Raw genomic sequence first — 18,602 nt, forward strand, 5'->3', positions numbered from 1 at the left:
TGTTTTTGATAAAAGTAAACATCTTGGCTGTTTTTCTTATTACATAATCAAAACAGTGTAGCTTTGCATAAAATGTAGTAATAGAGAAGATGGGAGTATTTGGGGATCTACTTAATGGAATTTAGTCTCAGGAGACTTCATTGGGAAGTACCATGTCTAGACGAACGCTTTATATGTCTTATGTTTTAAAAGACTGCATTAAAGGGGCACCTGGGTGGCTCAGTAGGTTGAGCATCTGACTCTTGATTTTGGTTCTGGGAATGATCCCAGCACCATGGGATCGAGCCCCACGTCAAGCTCCATGTTGAGCATGGAGCCTACCTAAGATTCTCTTTCCCTCTGCCCCTCCCCTGCTTGTGCTCTCTTTTGCTTTCTCAAAAAAATAATAAAATGACTTTAAAAGAATGTACTTAAAAATGGTGTTAACTAATGAATTACCCTTCTTAAGGGCTCTAAGAAATTTGAAGGCACTGTAAAAAGTGGTTTTTGTTAAGTTCTCAGGTATTCAATTATTTATGTTAAATGTCACATCAAGATGTAATCATTTGTAAAATGTCAAGATGCTTTTTGTTGTACAGAATATTTTATTACCTTTGTAATATCTTTGTATACAGTGATTTTTTTTTTCGTGGTAATAAATGGAAAAAACTCAAAGACTTAAAATTTTGTTGTCATTTGACTTAAACTATTGATGAGATTTTGTTGTTTATAGCATCCTCCTTGGGAAAGGTAGTTGGGTTGCTTAGAAACATTAGGCATTTTTATGGAAAGCTATAACTGAATATACCTGCATATGTAACTGTTCTGTGAAATGATAATTTTTGTAGAGTACTAAAATGCATTTTTAAAAGATTTTCATTTTCTGCCTTCCTGACTTATTTCCTGCCTCTCTCCCTTTCTGTATAATTCAGGACAAAAGTCATTCACTTATTCTGAGCAAGGTACAGGTAAGTACTTTGCCACAGGAGGCAAAGGTGGTGTCCTAGTGTGGGACTGCTGGGTGGAGCTGAAGGAGAACATTTGAGGGTGGTAGAGAGGGGACTTTCTGGGATCTGGAATAAGAAATAGGAGATTGGTTATTTAGGAGGGGGACTGATCTATCAAGTAAATAAATAAGGCTAATGGGAGCCAGATTTCTGTCAGAGAAAGGTATTACAAATATGAAAAGGGAGAAAACTAGAATAAGGTTGGAATTGGAAGTACTGGTATACAACTCCCAATTTTCAATATGTGTAAAGTAATGTGTGTGTGTATGCATTTGCATTCATAAGTAACAAATTATAACCCGTCAAATAAAACAGGAAGCCACAAATCCACAAGAAGGGAAACTTCTACCTTTCAGTGGAATGGTAACCAAGAAATGTAAAAGGAACGGTGAAATTAGAAAATCAGTATTTGACAAATCTTCAGTAAATGCTAAAATTAATAGATGAAAGTGTGATGATCTTATAAGATACTCATTAATTAAAGGGAAAAAAAGAGTATAAAAGTGGAGGAGCCTGGCAGACACTACCTTCATTAAGTGATTAAAATCCAGTCGTCAGCAACTGCACAAATCAAAATTGTAGAATACCTGATAAGATGCAAGAAGATAATATCTCCTATGGTACTCTTGCGAGGAAGGTACAACCTGAGTCTAATAATAAGGAAACATCAAGCAAACCCAGATGTAGGAGCAATCTACAAAATAACTGACCTGAAATCTTCAAAAATATTAAAGTAATGAGGGGCGCCTGGGTGGCGCAGTCGGTTAAGCGTCCGACTTCAGCCAGGTCACGATCTCGCGGTCCGTGAGTTCGAGCCCCGCGTCGGGCTCTGGGCTGATGGCTCAGAGCCTGGAGCCTGTTTCCGAATCTGTGTCTCCCTCTCTGTCTGCCCCTCCCCCGTTCATGCTCTGTCTCTCTCTGTCCCAAAAATAAATTAACGTTGAAAAAAAATTAAAAAAAAAAAAATTAAAGTAATGAAAGTCAAGGAAAGACAAACTTTTCAGATTAGTGGAGATTAAAGGAACGTAACAGTTACATGCAAAGTGTGATTCCTTGCCCGTGAAAGTCACCGTTGGGACAACTGGTGAGACTTAAGTGGGGTCTGTGGATTACGCAGTCGTAATATCTATGTGAACTTGTGAGTTGATGGTTCTGTTGTGGCGAAGAAGAATGTCCTTGTTTGTAGAAATTACACACTAAAGTATTCAGGGTGATGAAGCATCACTGGCTCAATGGTTTAGGGGGAAAAGGTTCTTTGTACTTTTCTTGCAACTTTCCTGTAAAGTTGAAATTATTTCAAAATGAAAATAAATGAATATCATAAAAGTGGTATTTTTTTTTTCTCCATAATAAAAAAAGCAGCACCTAGGGGGCTCAGTCACTTAAGCATTTGACTCCTGATTTCTGCTCAGGTCATGATATCGCAGTTCGTGAGTTTGAGCCCCATGTCAGGCTCTGTGCTAACAGTTCAGAGCCTGCTTGGGATTCTCTCTCTCCCTCTCTCTCTGCCCCTCCTGTATGTACTTTCTCTCTCTCAAAATAAAAAAACTTAAAAAAAAAAAAAAAAAAGGAGGGGGGGTACCATTTCAGAAAATCCAAAAAGCTTGTGTCAAAGCTCATTCTTTTTACGTGGGCTTAATAATCAAGGATAAAGATCCAAAAGAAAAGATCAGCCTAAGTAAAATGTTTTTCTCTTTGGAAATGGAAATTTAACTTCCAAGTTTATTTCATATAACTTGTTAATGTCACCAGTTACCTTACTTGGGATATTTTTTTTTCTTTTTTTCTTTTCCAGGTATTCAGAGTTGTTTTTCCTCAACTAAATCACAGACTGTATTTGGAACAAAGAAATACTAAGAAGTACAATAGGCCCTTTCTTTAAGTGTTATTAAAGACTTCATTTAAACAAAGCTATGAGGGGAGATCACAAAACTAAAAATAATTTTATATGGGCAAAAGTGAAACTATAGCACTCATTACTTAATATTCCCAGCTCTGCATAACACAAAGACCTAACGTTAACTTTTAACAACCTGTGTCTCATAATATATGAACATATGGAATAAATAAAGTATAAACAGCTAATGTTTTTGCTTAAAACTTTGCATGTCAGGAATAGAAATTTAAGAAATAGAAATCTGTTAAGGAAGTTCTTAATTTTTCCAGTTTGGAGATTCCACTAAATTCAAGGCTGAGCCACAAGAAACATGCAAAAGACTATCTCCCAAATTATTTAGATCTTTTGTGGCAAAACTTCCCCAGAAATGGAGAAACACACAAAATTTCTTACCTGTTTATCAGAAGTTTATTTCCATTATCCCTTTCTCACTTTCTGGCATTGAAAATAGTGAAAAAAATTTTTGCTAGTATTCACATACAGAACTTCATGTCAAATAATTTTCCTGATTTCTAAAATGAATAATACATCTTGGTATCTATGAAGTAGGTTTAATGAAGAGATGGAAAACAATAATCCAGTACCATCCAAGTCACATGTGTTTTAAAATAAGCTCAGATAGTTGAATCAGGGTGACAAATTATACTTAAATCTCAAATTTTAATGAGATTGCTGAAACATTCCTCTTAATGACCCATCCATTTTCTTTAGGTTTGGCTTATTTCCTGTTCTCTCTTCATAGTACCAACTTACTAACAAATGGTCATCATATGAGATCATATGAAATATACTTGGGCTATTTTTTTGGTAAGCTCCTTGATTTGGCATCTGAATTCTAAAAGTCAATTCTCATGGTTAGTGCATTTAAATGACATTCTCAGGTGCCTCCTTTACACAGTGGGTACTCAATAACAAGGTTTATTAAGAAAGGACCTTAAAGACCAGGACACTTCAGTTTTAGCCCCTCCTAAGGAAGTAACTAACAATTTTAGACAAATCATTTAACTTTCATTCTTTGGTTTTCATATTTATAAAATGGAAATGATGAAATCCTATCCACTTGATGCAAATGTGTGAAATTGGATAATATATTGAAGCACTCTGGAATATATCAGATTGTTTAGCAATCTTAATTTTTCAAAATCTTATCCCTGGGTTTGAAATTACTGAAGGCACTTGTGTCTCCTTATTTAAAAGATTTATGGAAGTCTCTTACCAGGGTACACCTCAATTCCTAAGTTTCACTTTCCCTCCCCAGGAAAGGTATTGATTTTTTTAGGTTGTCAAAATAGTAACTTGAAGTCATTAAGATTTGTGACAGATTATACCAAAGAGTACTTCTGTTGACAATGGCTTGCTTGAAGTTTACCGGGAAAAATATTAATGATGTCAGATTTACACTTGATATCTTAGGATATTAGAGGATACTGTCCTGTGTATCAATCTAGATCTTTTGTCAAGATCATTTAACAAATGTAGAACATGATTTTGAAGGTGGTATGTCTTGTGCAGGGAAATTGTGCTGAAAGAAATTCTAGCTTCTCAGATTATCAGAATGCATCCTGTTTGTGTACTTCTCTAAATGGAATAATTAAGAGAATGTTTCCATTATTCATAGTTTGGCTTGTGGGTGTTGGAGAGGGAACAAGAAAAATCATAAGATATCCTTAGAACATTTAACACAAAATATACACAAATATAGATCCTGAGATGTTACAACAAATGTTAAAATATATAGATCAACATGATCCAAATGGTTTCCAAGACACTGTTATGGTGAGTAAACAGCCATCATACAGTGCATGCTGAACGGATGTCCACATCGTGCCACGAAAACCCTACTCTGTGTTTCCAAGTTTGAAAGCTAGTCATCCAGAGCAGGGGGCCAGTCAACATCTACAGACTAGAAGGAAGAAAACAAGACATTAAAACATTACTGTTTCAGTAAGCATTTGCTGATAATGCTTCTAAACTTAATAGTGTTAATATAACACAACAGAAGAAACTGCATTTGAAGAACAGTCATTAAATACCACAGTTCAACACTCTAAAATCCACATGAGGCCTTGAGATTCTTGGGCCCAAGGTCTGTTTCTGAATTCATAGAGTATTTGATTATCAGCCAGTTATTAACTGTACCTTTGAACAGTAAGAGACTAGAGTACCTCTAAATTTTCTAAATGTTATTTATGGGTAAAGTAGCAAACAAACTCAGGGAGCAAGACCAACTTTCCCTCGGAAGTCTCAGCAAATTTTACTCTTCAGATCATTTTCATTTTCCCATCTTGCATTTAACAAATACTCAAGCAGTTTATACACTTATAGTGTTATTTGTAACCTAGCAACCAAATGAAAAATAAATGAATATGAAAGAGCGCCTGGAACTAGAAAAGAATAAATGATCATTGAGTATCATTTCAGAAGTTTTGTTTCTTGAAAAATCAAATTTATCTATTTCTACTCACCTGGTTTGGCTCTTCTAGAACAAAACCTTTAAGTCATAGTGAAATTACAGTAGCAGACAATTTTTTCTCCACATAAGCAATCACTTCCTAGGCTTTACAAGTATGAAATTACACCTTGTCTTAACTACCCTAGAGGGCCTAATTTGAGAGAAAAGTTAAAAAAAAAATCCACTGTACCCATGTCTTGTTTTGTTTTGTTTTTGAGGCTTAAATTTTAAAACCCAGTATGATTTACTAGACACGATTTTTTTAAATTAATCTACAAGCTACTACCAGAATCAGGAAAATTGGGTGTGTGTGTATGTGTGTGTGTATTTTTTAGAAATCCCAAGATATTTTGGTTCTGTTTCAGAACACAGCCATGTACTTAACACCCATATATAAGTTCATGGGTTGTCTCTCATGCCTGAAAACTAAACATTTCAGACCATGATCTTGTATGTGTTGAAAGCAGGAGAGGTTTCAAAAGCTCCCTAGGTGATTCCAATGGACAAACAGGGATGAGGAACATTGGCCCGTGACTCTGATATTCCTAAACTGTTCTAAGAACTGAAATCAAGGAAGATGAATGCAGTTGAGATTTTCTTCAACTAAAGGTTGTCTTCCTCAAAATAAGTCTCATGAGAAGGCTCCCTGCAACCTTGAAGGTGCTGTCACTGGCTATACTGCAGGAGCTGTATAAAATCTAATCTGAAAGCTCTGAAGAAAACTGCCAGTAAGGTATTAATGCTCCAGTGATCATGTGATTACCATAGATGTTTTCACACTAGGCAGTTATACCCACTTCTTTTTATAACATCAATCCCAGGTGCAAAATGCTAGCCTCCTAAAATTGTTTTTGTTGGGGGGTGGGTTGGGAGAGGGACCACCTTCCTCAACAAGGTATTTGTCAGAGACACAACTTGTGACTCAATACCTACTGATGCTCAAATGAGAAAAAATACTTATGGAGAATTTCCTGAACGACCTATTCATGCCACTCTTCTAAATACTTAAGAATTTAACCTTGTTTCAATTCAGACTTAGAGCAGAGAATTTGTACCACATCATAGAGGTCCCTGACAGAACTGCTTTTATAAATAATTGTTGGCTCATCTCATTTTCTATCCCTGTCCTGAATGTATGTTTCTGAGCAATCTGAAACTCCTGAAACAAAACAGGTATGGGAATTAACTCTCTAGAGTCCAAAGGACATATGAAGGGCTCTTAAGCATCATTTCCTCACTCCGTTTAAGGGTTTAAGATCTCATGCCACATGTAAAGCAACTTGGTTAGCAAATTAGCTATATATTTGCAAAAATTACAAATGAGACCTTGTATTTTTTAAAAAGATAAAAATTCCAAAGAGTCCCTCCCTGCAATACAATGCTACTGTGAGATTTTGACTATTTTCAAATACCTATTACGGTGAATAGAGATAGGTACCTGTTTGGCTTAATGCCCCCCCGCCCCCCAAAAAAAGCAGAACTTTGTTGAATTCAATGTACAAACAGGCATTTCCACAATAAAATGGTTTACCTCAACATCCAGCTCAAGAATGTCTGCAGTCATATTCATTAGAGAGCCAATGTTCGGCTTGGTTCTCCCAAAGTCTCCATGTACAAACTCTTTAATGTAGCTGGGATTTGTTTAAGGAAACAATGGAGATAGCTATGCAGCACCAACTGTTTGGTGAGATTTGATAGGTAAAAGGGAAAGGACAGACAAAAGCAGAAATGTTACAACGGTGAGGTTATTTCCGAGCTGTGACCAGTGATGTGTGTCTTAGAAAATAAGCTCTGGGGGTGCCTGGGTGGCTCAGTCGGTTGAGCGTCCAGCTTCGGCTCAGATCATGATCCCACAGTTTGTGGGTTCGAGTCCCGTGTCGGGCTACGTGCTGACAGCTTGGAGCCCGGAGCCTGCTTCCAATTCTGTGTCTCCCTCTCACTCTGCCCCTCCCCTGCTCGCACTCTGTCTCTGTCTCTCAAAAATAAATAAATGTTAAAAAAAAAAAAAAAATTAAAAAAAGAAGAAAAGAAGCTCTGGCAAACTGGTTCCCACCAGCCTGGAAGCCAACAGCAGGACTCAGCACTAAAAGTCATGACTTTCTTTTTTTCTTTAGTTTACCTCCAAGTGCCAAAGTTTAGCTATGGAATTTTTTTTTTTTTTAGTTTTGTTTGTTTGTTTCAAGTAATCTCTACACTCAGTGTAGAGCTTGAACCCACAAACCCAAGATCAAGAGTCGCACACTTCATTGACTGAGCGGGCCAGGCGACCCTGGATGTACATTTTTTTTTAAGTTTATTTATTTATTTTGAGAGAGAGTGTGTGTGCATGCGCATGCACATGAGCAGGGTAAGGGACAAAAAGAGAGGAGAGAGAGAATCCCAAGCAGGCTCTGTGCTGTCAATGCGAGCCCCAGGCGGGGCCTGAACTCACAAACTGTGAGATCATGACCTGAGCCAAAATCAAGAGTTGGGCGCTTAACCGACTGAACCACCCAGGGGCCCATGGATATGGATTTTTTTAAGTTAACTGTAGTTCAATACTAAGTAAAACAAAACCTTAGCTATTTTTTCTCTGCCACAAATTCCATTTTGTCATCTTTTTGGCCTCATTTTTCAATAATGTCAGCTGGCATCTGCCAAATGATAAGTTTCCACAGGGTCACACACAGAGTAACCTCGATGATGGCTTTCCTGGTAATGTGACCCAGTGACACAATAGGAGTAGGATGGGAGGGACAATGAGAATATTAATTTAGTCTTGAGAAAGGTCCTTCAGAAGGATTATCAAAGGACCTAAGTTCTTGTTTGCAACTCTTGCATGGTTAACAAGAGAATTAGGTTAATTCTTCTTTTAAAGGGGCAATTTTGTGTTTCCCTCATAGGTCTTCGAATTTTGAAGTCAATGGTTAATCCTAGAATTACTTATTAAGGTTATATTAATATTCCTTACACAGGACTCTACTACAGGCTTGAAAATATTTATCTGAAAGATATAATTTTGCTAGCATTCAGTAAAAACTCATTTAGTGTTATGTTGTGTTCTATAAACCAGCACTTAGTATAAAAACTTGATATAATTTGAATAGGAAAAGTAAGTTTATTCTTAGATGATAAAACACTTCCACCATTAACATGCTGATATGATGTCCTCACTTTCTGAAAGTTTATTCACTCTACTTTCACCAAATGTTTTGACTCAAGGATAAGACATATAATTATCTAGTAACTGCCTTCTTTACTAAATGCATAATTACACAACAGTTATAATTCTTTTTCTCTCACTTTCTTTAGAGAATGCTACTTCTGAGGAGCAGTGATGAGGGGACATGACCAAAAAGCCCCAGAATAACCAACTGAAAGGGCCAGAATGTTCTTATTCATATCCAGAAGGATGAGGTATAAGTCAAATGAACTAGTTCAGTGTACTGAGCAATGTATGTGAAAAATCCACATACTTCTGTGTATAACCACATGGTATCTAAAGCTTTACCAAGTAGTCTTTCTTGGCTAATCCCTTAAATTCAGGTACATGGCTAGTCCTAAAAACGTTTTAGTAAGATTGAAAAGATACTTGTTTCTTCAAAAGACCACTGCATTTCACCTGAGCACACTACACCTAAACTGGAATTAGGTAAAAAGAGTGGGAACAACAACAACAAAAAAGAAGTGATTTCTTTGACATTCCATCTACAGTAGGCAGATGTGCTCCAAACAACAGGATTACAAAGGTCTGCCTGCTGTCTTCTCAACAGATCAATCCCTCGATCTAAACCAAAAGTTGAAAAGATTTTAAGAGTAAATAACATACACCTATTTCACCTTTGCAAATTCTGGTTGCTTCTGGGATGTCAAGGGGCAGGGTGCGGGAGGAGGTTGGTGGGGAAAGAGAGACAGACTAATTACAGCAATATGGTGACAATGCTAGTTGGTGGTTAAAATAACTTTTTTTTTTTTTTGCCTTCGATCCATAAGTAGATCGTTAGTTTTATTCTAGTTAAGTATTTTATCACTTCATACTATTGGATCACTAAGTAATATAAAAACAAAAAACAAACACACAAATATTAGGAGCACTTTTGAAAAGTAAATTAGAGCTAGGACTAAGGCAACTGCCAGATGTATTTTAACCAGCAGCTCAGGGTTAATACAAAACCATACAAGGCAGAGCCCAATATGAAGAAGTGATCATTTGTGGACTGTTCTCTTGTTTTGGGCCAGTGGGCAAATAAAGTGTAGATCAGTATGTAAAGTAGGGCCACTCCCATCTACTATCAGTGTTTAATAATCTGGGGCAAATGCTCCAAATACTGAAAGGACCCAAATGTCGTTATGAAAACGCGACTTGCAAAATGTTATGAAGACACAAATCAAAAAATGAATCAATCAGAACTGTTTCCTGAGTACTTACTATGCAGTGGGCATTGTGTGAGACACTGTGACTATTTTAAGGTTCACACTCTATTGGCTGCTGACTCATGGTTTAAAAAGTCATTTTGAAAAATACAAATTAAATGGGACCCCCCCACACCCCACACCCCAAAACAGAATTTTTCTCCAACCTAATCCTTACCCTAATTGTTCCTAGATCAAGTTGAACCTATCTTCTGGGGCAGCGTGAACTCTTCCACTAAGGTTCCGCTTAGATTACTGCTGGGCGAAAGGCGAAAGGATACGTGCCAGCTTGAGTCTTCAGGTAGAGGTGGAAGTGATGTTCATCCACATAGCGCGTCTCCATGGAGTGAATGATGCGAGTTCTCACAGCCAAGGGCCTCCGATGCAGGACTCGGAGGGGTGTTTTCTGGTCAATCTTTAAGTCCTAGAGGAGGATATGTTACACAACCATGGAGTCAGCTTTGCTCCCAGGGCACCCGGGGAAGCCCGTCTCAGTGTCTCCTTTGTCATCCATGGCTCACCACAGAGGTCTTCTTTGGTGGACCCCATCTATCACTGTCAGGGTAGATACTGGTACTATAATAAATCGTACCTCCAAAGGTTCAGGCTCTGTGGAACTTCTCATAACCTAGTCCATAGTTACTCATTTTCTGGGCCTCCGTATGCCATTAAAAAAGGATTTGGATGGGGCACCTGGGTGGTTCAGTCAGTTAAGCCTCCAACTCTTGATTTCCGCTTTTGGTCATGATCTCACAGTTGGTGGGATCTAGACCCACGCTGGGCTCTGTGTTGGTTGACAGCTCGGAGCTGGCTGAGAATTCTCTCTCTCTTTCTCTCTCTTTCTGCCCCTCCCCTGCTTGTGTGCACTTGTGCTCTGTCTCTCAAAAATAAATGAATAAACATTTTTTTTAAAGGCTTTGAAGTAAATGATCCTCAAGGTCTCTTTTACTCTAATATTTAATAAATTGATTAGGACCCCAGAGTTCTAGTCTATCCTTTACTTTAACAGAGCTCTTCTAGAAGATCTGTTCTTACCTTTTTTTTCCCCTGACCCAACAGATGATTTAACAGTGGGGTGAATGGCTGAGGTGAGAAATGGCTTTCTGTAGAAGGTGAGACCTTGGCATCACTTGTGTGTATGTGCAGTGTGCAAGTTTGAAGGACAACCATATACCTACTCACTAGGTTATTTTTTTTTGGTTATATGAAAAGATGTATCTGGAAAATTAAGTTACATCACTGTTTAGGGTAGTATTTTCAATATAATAACTACAAAGAAGTGTGTACAATAAATCAAGACCTCTCAGTATTTGTAAGCCCAGTTCAAGTTACTTGAGAATAACAATACTACATGCTTTTGACAATTTAGATTTTTTAGGGGCACAGCCTTGTTTTTCTTCAGAGATTTCCTTTTGTCACAAGACATTAAATAAGAAATAGAGATTAAAATTGTAAAAGGTCAACTAATTCTAAGTTTTAAAAATAGATATTGGATATAACCAGAAATGTAGGTTCATGAGAACTTTGAATCCTCTGCCATTTCTTGTTGGAACAACTCCTTCCTAATTTATACGACTTGGGAGTGCCTGAAGCCATGCTAAGAGAACAAAGATTTCTGTCTGGTCTCCCCTCTATCAAGTTTTCCACCCAGAAAGAAAGAGCAAGTTCTGACAAAGACTACACTTGAAATGGTGTGACTGTTTTGATCATAGCAGTGAGTCAATGGCCCCTCCTAACTTGTAGGTTTTATGATTCCATAATTCTTGGGTTTAGAAGCATGTTGTTCTGCTGAGATATGCTGTCTACATAAGGTCTGACATTTCTCTGGCCAAAGAGACAAAAAAAAGGACATGGCTGAACTGTTAAGGAATCTGTACAGATACAGCCTTCACTGTAGAATACAGAAATAACTGGCCTTTAAATGAGTGACTAAGGAATGCTCCTCTCCCTGTACTAGTACTCACTCCCAGTCCTAGTCAATGGAAGTACTGACTGAGCTGGGAGACCCACCACTGCTTCCAATATAACACTCGTTCAGCACACACTCCTGTGTGTTTTGTGTCTGCTTGTTTTCAGTAGACAAAAGGAAACTATTTACTTTAACATTGCATTCTTCTGGCCCCATTCTGATGAATTTTCAGAAATACAGACACATACGCAAACAACTTTTTTTTCCTTAGAAATAGAATACTCTTAAAAAAGAAGAGACAACAGACTTCAAGCTGTATTAGAAAGCTGTAATCATCAAGACAGTATGGTACTGGCACAAGAACAGACACTCAGATCAATGGAACAGAATAGAGAACCCAGAAATGGACCCACAAACATATGGCCAACTGATCTTTGACAAAGCAGGAAAGAATATCCAGTGGAATAAACACAGTCTCTTCAGCAAGTGGTGCTGGGAAAACTGGACAGCAACACGCAGAAGAATGAACCTGGACCACTTTCTTACACCATACACAAAAAATAAACTCAAAATGGATGAAAGACCTAAATGTAAGACAGGAAGCCATCAAAATCCTTGAGGAGAAAGCAGGCAAAAACCTCTCTGATCTTGGCCGCAGCATCTTCTTACTCAACACATCTTCGGAGGCAAGGGAAACAAAGCAAACATGAACTATTGGGACCTCATCAAAATAAAAAGCTTCTGGACAGCAAAGGAAACAATCAGCAAAACTAAAAGGCAACTGACGGAATGGGAGAAGATATTTGCAAATGAAATATCAGATAAAGGCTTGGTATCCAAAATCTATAAAGAACCTATCAAACTCAACACCCAAAAAACAAATAATCCAGTAAGAAATAGGCAAAAGACATGAATAGACACTTCTCCAAAGAAGACATCCAGATGGCCAACCGACACATGAAAAAATGCTCAACATCACTCATCATCAGGGAAATACCAATCAAAACCACAATGAGATACCACCTCCCACCTGTCAGAATGGCTAACACGAACAACTCAGGCAACAGATGTTGGCGAGGATGAGGAGAAAGAGGATCTCTTTTGCATTACTGGTGGGAATGCAAGCTGGTGTAGCCACTCTGGAAAACAGTATGGAGGTTCCTCAAAAAATTAAAAATAAAACTACCCTACGACCCAGCAATTGCACTACTAGGTATTTATCCAAGGGATACAGGGATGCTGTTTTGAAGGGACACATGCACCCCAATGTTTATAGCAGCACTATCAACAATAGCCAAAGTATGGAAAGAGCCCAACTGTCCATCGATGGATAAATGGATAAAGAAGATGTGGTATATATATACAATGTAGTATTACTCAGCAATCAAAAAGAATGAAATCTTGCCATTTGCAACTACATGGATGGAACTAGTGGGTATTATGCTAAGTGAAATTAGTCAGTCAGACAAAGACAAATATATGACTTCACTCATATGAGGACTTTAAGACACAGAACAGATGAACACAAGGGAAAGGAAGCAAAAACAATATAAAAACAGGGAGGGGACAAAACATAATATGGAGAACAAACAGAGTTACTGGCGGGGTTGGGGGGGGGATGGGCTAAATGGGTGAGGGGCATTAAGGAATCTACTCCTGAAATCACTGTTGCACTATATGCTAACTAACTTGGATGTAAATTTTTAAAATTAAATAAATAAATAAATAAATAAATGTGAAAAAAACAAAAAAGAAGAGACAAACAGTAAATTTGAAGTGACTTTTTCTCAAAATGGGGTAGTAACTCAGTTTTTCTATTTTTTTTTTTAATGTTTATTTATTTTTGAGAGAGAGATAGCAAGAGCAGGGGAGGGGCAGAGACAGGGAGACAGAGGATCCAAAGCAGGCTCTGTACTGACAGCAGAGAGCTCAAACTCATGAACTATAAGATCATGACTTGAGCTGAACTCAGAACCTCAACCAACTGAGCCACCCAGGCACCCCTCAGTTTTTCTATTCTTGATGACAATAGGAATATTTGAAAGTAGTTTTAACCCCAACACAAAAAAATTATTAGAAGTCAGCTAGTCCCATCAGTCCATTTGAGCTATGAACCATTAAAATAGACCCTTTCATTGCTTACTCTGTACCTACAAAAATTATCTTTCACATTATTCAGCATTATTTCTAAATTAGCTGTGAATAGGGCTACCTTCAAACTATGAATGCATTTTTTTTAAGTAATCTCTATACCCAACATGGGGCTTGAACTCACGACCCCAAGATCAAGAGTCACATGTTCTACCAACTGAGCCATCCAGGTGCCCCAAATCTATTTTTTAAATGAGTTCATCTTCCCCTCAGAATTCTGAATGACTTACATATGTGGTGAAATAATGGTTTAGAAATTTGTTTTCCAATCTTAAGAATATCTGTCTAAACTATCATTCTAAAGGCTGCAGATAATGGGCTGAAAACCAAACAGCTTTTGATATAGACTCATGGAACATAAGATCTGGAGGCCCACTGGGGGTGATCTAGTCAACACCCACCCCCGTGTTAGGGATGAACGTGTCTAAACAGGTGAATGATTCATACTATAAACATTATTCTGCACTTCACTTTCTTTCTCATAATGTCATGTGTATTTCTGTGAGTCATAGGTGTGGACCTACTTCTATCCTTTTTTCCAACAATTTTAGGCATATATACACACAATAACATAAATGGGATCACATGCTGCTTTAGTTTTTTTTTTAATAACTTTATAATATTCCAGCTTCCTCTGCCATTTCCTTTTTTTTTTAATTTTTTTAACGTTTATTTATTTTTGAGAGAGACAGAGACAGAATGCGAGTGGGTTGGGGCAGAGAGAGAGGGAGGCACAGAATCAGAAGCAGGCTCCAGGCTCTGAGCTGTCAGCACAGAGCCTGACGCAGGGCTCGAACTCACGAGCTGTGAGATCATGACCTGAGCCAAAGTCAGACGCTCAATAGACAGAGCCACCCAGGTGCCCCTGCCATTTCCTTTCTGAAGGAAGTTCACTTTGTTTCTAGCTGTGTTGTTGTTGATTTTGCCACTTTGAATAAAGTCAGTAAACATCTTTGTGCACAAATCCTTAAGCCCTGGAGTTTTATTTCTTCAGGACAGATTGCCAGTAGTGGAAGTGCTGGGTAGAAGACGAATACGTTTTTAATTTTTAGAATCACTGCTACATTATTTTCCAAAAAAGGCTAAACACTTTACATTTCTACTGACAAAGTATGCAACTAGTCTTCTCCATGCCAACCAATAGGTGCTAGTCTCAGAGGACTAAAGTGATGTCTTATTGTTACTTTAATCCAAAGTGGAACGTCTTTTCAGATGATCCTTGGCCATATGCAGTTGCTCTTTTCCAGCTGCTTGATCCTTTGTCTATTTTTCTCTATTGGGTGTTTGCATTTTTCATAAGTAGAAATCCTATTTATGGTATCTTTTGCCACACGATTTGTTTTCTACATAGTTGCATATATGTGTATACAGAAACACACACTCATGTATATGTTTTAATGTTTATTTATTTTTAAGGGAGAGAGACAGACAGAGCATGAGCGGGGGAAAGGCAGAGAGAGAGGGAGACACAGAATCTGAAGCAGGCTCCAGGCTCTGAGCTATCAGCACAGAGCCCGACATGGGGCTCGAACTCATGAACCATGAGATCATGACCTGAGCCCAAGTCAGATGCTTAACCGACTGAGTCACCGAGGCACCCTTGTGTATGTGATTTAAACATGTGTATGTTTAAATCACAATGTATCACCCAATAAATACTCTTATAGCTTGTTTTCTTCCCCTGAGCATTTATCAGGAACATTTTCCTTTGTCAATAGTCATCTACCACATAATTTCTAACAGCTGGTTAGCAGTAGTCCATCATACAGATAAACCATAAGATGAAGTCTGTCTCCTCTAGTAGGTCATCTAGATTATTACAAAATATTGCCCATTTTAACAACGTTGTGATAACTATACAGACCTCTATATCCATTTATGCTCATTCCTTGCATTTGAGAGTAAATTATCCTTACAGGAAGAGATGGGGATAGGTGGGAAGAAACATGCAAAGGAACAGGCAGACCCTCTACAGTGCCGTATGCTCATGTGAAGGAAAACCTAGCACATGCCAAAATTTGTGCTGTACATATATTATCCTTCTTAAAAATTTATAACGTTGGGGCGCCTGAGTGGCTCAGTTGGTTAAGAGTCCGACTTCAGCTCAGGTTGTGATCTCACAATTCATGGGTTTGAGCCCCGTGTCGGGCTGTGTGCTGACAGCTTGGAGCCTGGAGCCTGCTTCAGATTCTGTCTCCCCCTCTCTCTGCCCCTCCCCCACTTCCATTCTGTCTCTCTCTCCCTCAAAAATAAACATTAAGACAAATTTATAACATATTTTATTTATACACTTTATCTTAGCATCAATTCTATTAGACAATTCTATTTCATATTTCCTTTCTACGGATGGCCAAATATAATAATAGCATTGCTCACGTTTTCTATGTACCAGATACTGTTCTAAGTGCTTCGCATGACAACTCATTTCATTCTTCTAATTCTACAGATGAAGGAAACAAAGCATAAAGAAGCCAAGCAACGCGTCCAAAGTCACACAACTAGGAAATGCAGATTCAGGATTTGCAGCCAAGCAATCTGTGCCCAGAGGCAGGATCTCAATCACTAGCAATGCTGCCTCTCAAACAGGTTCGATGAATTGCCCAGTCATTCAACCAGTAAATGGCAATGCCAGGATTTGAAAGCAGGTCTCACATTCCCAAGCCCATGCTTTATGACTTGCTACTAACAATCTAAAAGACAAAGGAATATTTTATAGGCAATCAGGAAAAAAAAAAATAGAGCATTTAACTACCTTTATGTCATTTAGGAATTCAATGTCTTTTTTCTGTATGGCTTTATTTGTCCATATTAAGGCACTGTAGGATTTGGTCTTTTCTTCTTCACCTTCTTTCATATGTCCTATTGCCTCTCTAAACAAAAACAAGAAAAGAAAGTTTGTCTAAACACACAAAATACACTTAAGCCTTGCCCCAACTTCCCTTTCTTCAAAAATAGCTTTATTGAGATAAAATTTACATACAATTCCCATTTTAACTGTACGATTCAGTGATTTTTAGCATGTTTAGAGAGTTGTGTAGCTATCACCATAATCTAATTTTAGAATACTTCATCACCCCAAAAAAGAAACTCCATCCCTATTTGCAGTTCCTTCCCATTTCCTGTTTCCCCTAGCCCTTGGCAACCACTAATTGACTTTGTCTCCATAGATTTCCCTACTCTGAATATTTCATATAAAATGGAAGCATACAATACATGGTGTGTGGTGTCTGGTTTCTTTTACTTCATAATGTTTTCAAGGTTCATCATGTTGGTGCATGTATCAGTACTTTATTCCTTTTTATTATTGAATAATATTCTGTTGTATGGAGATACCATATGTTACCCATGGACATTTGGGTTGTATCTACTTTTTTGCTATTATGAATAATGCTACTATGAACATTCATGAGCAAGTCTTTGTGTGGGTGTACATTTTCACTTCTTGTGGGTATATATCTACAAGTGGAGTTGCTGGGCCATAATGGTAACTCTACATTTGACCTTTTGACAAACTGCCAACTGTCTTCCAAAGTGGCCACACATAATCTCACAGCAATTTCTTAGGGTTCCCATTTCTCTACATCTTTGCCAGCATTTGTTTTTTTCTGTCTTTCTGATTATAGCCATCCTAGTGAGCCACCCTAGTGAGAGTAAAGTGGGATATCACTGACGTTTTGACTTGCCCTTCCCTAATGGCAAATGATATTGAGCATTTTTTTTTCATGTATTCATGCATAAACATAATATCCTCTTTGGAGAAATGTCCACTTAATCATCTTCCCCATTTTTAATTGGGTTGTTTTCATATTACTGAGTTGTAAGAGTTCTTTATATGTTCTGGATACAATTCCCTTAACAGATACATGACCTACAACCAAAACTTCCATTTTCAGTTCGTCTCCAGTGAGTCTACCCTTACCTTGTGACAAGCTGCAAGTCACGGACTTGGATTTTGTTAGACGAATTATTAATTTTCTGTAGTAGCAGAAAAAGAAAAACAATTAGCAACTCTAGTTCAGTTACAGAGTTGCAGAAACATGACGATTTCCATGTCATGAAGTGGTTTACCTGCTGAAGTTCCTTAATTTCTTGTGAAGTGAAATGTACTCTATGAGGATTCACCAGCTCAATTGCAAAGGGCCTTCCTGGCAGCACACACCCCGTCATGAAACAGAAACGTGTTGATGGAGTTAACATTTGGGCCAATGCAAGAGGGTTAGGAGGTGTGAAAAAACGAGTTGAGCTCTAGAGGACTGAAAGTTTAGTGACATGACTACATCTGGGGGAGGGAAGAATGTGTGAAAAGAATCAAGGGGCTTTTTGGGGGGCTGCTAAACCCCAGGACAGGCAACATGTGAAAATGACTGCTCTCCCAAAAGTCCATGAACAAGCCTGTGTTAATTACAAAATAAAATCCAAACAACTGCTAATTGATTTGGTTACACAAAGGTAACATTATTACACACAGCAATGCCCAGGTATACCAAGCTGAAATCCATCCTCCTAGCCTAATCCACTAGTGAAATGGAAAAGCTGTGATTCCATAAGGGGAAGGGACTATTAACTCTCAGCATCTTTCTTGTAATGCAACAATGCAAAATGAGAGAAATGAAGGCTAAGAGAACAGAATCACTTTTTAAATGAAGATGTGCATTTTGAAAACTGTGCTGGTACTGCTGAAATGTTAGCAAATGGAACAATTAATAATCAAACTTTTGGAAAAACTTGGTTACCACCTTGTTAATGCACATAAAATTCCCTTAGAACCTATAGGTATGCAATAAGGATGGCTTCTGAACACATGATTCCTGTTAA

General features: G+C 38.0%; 2 protein-coding genes across 4 annotated transcripts in view; one reads left to right on the forward strand and one right to left on the reverse strand.

Annotated features, from left to right (window-relative positions):
* REL (REL proto-oncogene, NF-kB subunit) overlaps positions 1-243 on the forward strand; it is a 43,387-nt gene extending 43,144 nt beyond the window's left edge. Inside the window, exon 11 of the transcript XR_007150703.1 lies at positions 233-243. The gene's annotated coding sequence lies outside the window, so the exon portion shown is untranslated. The remainder of the gene's footprint in view (positions 1-232) is intronic.
* Positions 244-3,414: 3,171 nt separating this feature from the next.
* Positions 3,415-18,602, reverse strand: part of PUS10 (pseudouridine synthase 10) — a 71,448-nt gene continuing 56,260 nt past the window's right edge. For 2 of the 3 annotated variants that reach the window (XM_047851425.1, XM_047851424.1), the window contains exons 13-18: positions 17,856-17,932; positions 17,707-17,762; positions 16,540-16,657; positions 10,009-10,151; positions 6,867-6,966; positions 3,415-4,786 (exon numbers count right to left, since the gene is read on the reverse strand). In XM_047851425.1, coding sequence (XP_047707381.1) covers positions 4,748-4,786; positions 6,867-6,966; positions 10,009-10,151; positions 16,540-16,657; positions 17,707-17,762; positions 17,856-17,932 — 533 coding nt within the window. In that variant the 3' untranslated portion in view covers positions 3,415-4,747. Of the gene's footprint in view, positions 4,787-6,866; positions 7,013-9,905; positions 10,152-16,539; positions 16,658-17,706; positions 17,763-17,855; positions 17,933-18,602 lie in introns of all 3 variants that reach the window. The other variant, XR_007150704.1, reaches the window with a different exon arrangement.

The sequence above is a fragment of the Prionailurus viverrinus genome, chromosome A3 (assembly GCF_022837055.1).
Source record: "Prionailurus viverrinus isolate Anna chromosome A3, UM_Priviv_1.0, whole genome shotgun sequence".
Taxonomy (NCBI): domain Eukaryota; kingdom Metazoa; phylum Chordata; class Mammalia; order Carnivora; family Felidae; genus Prionailurus; species Prionailurus viverrinus.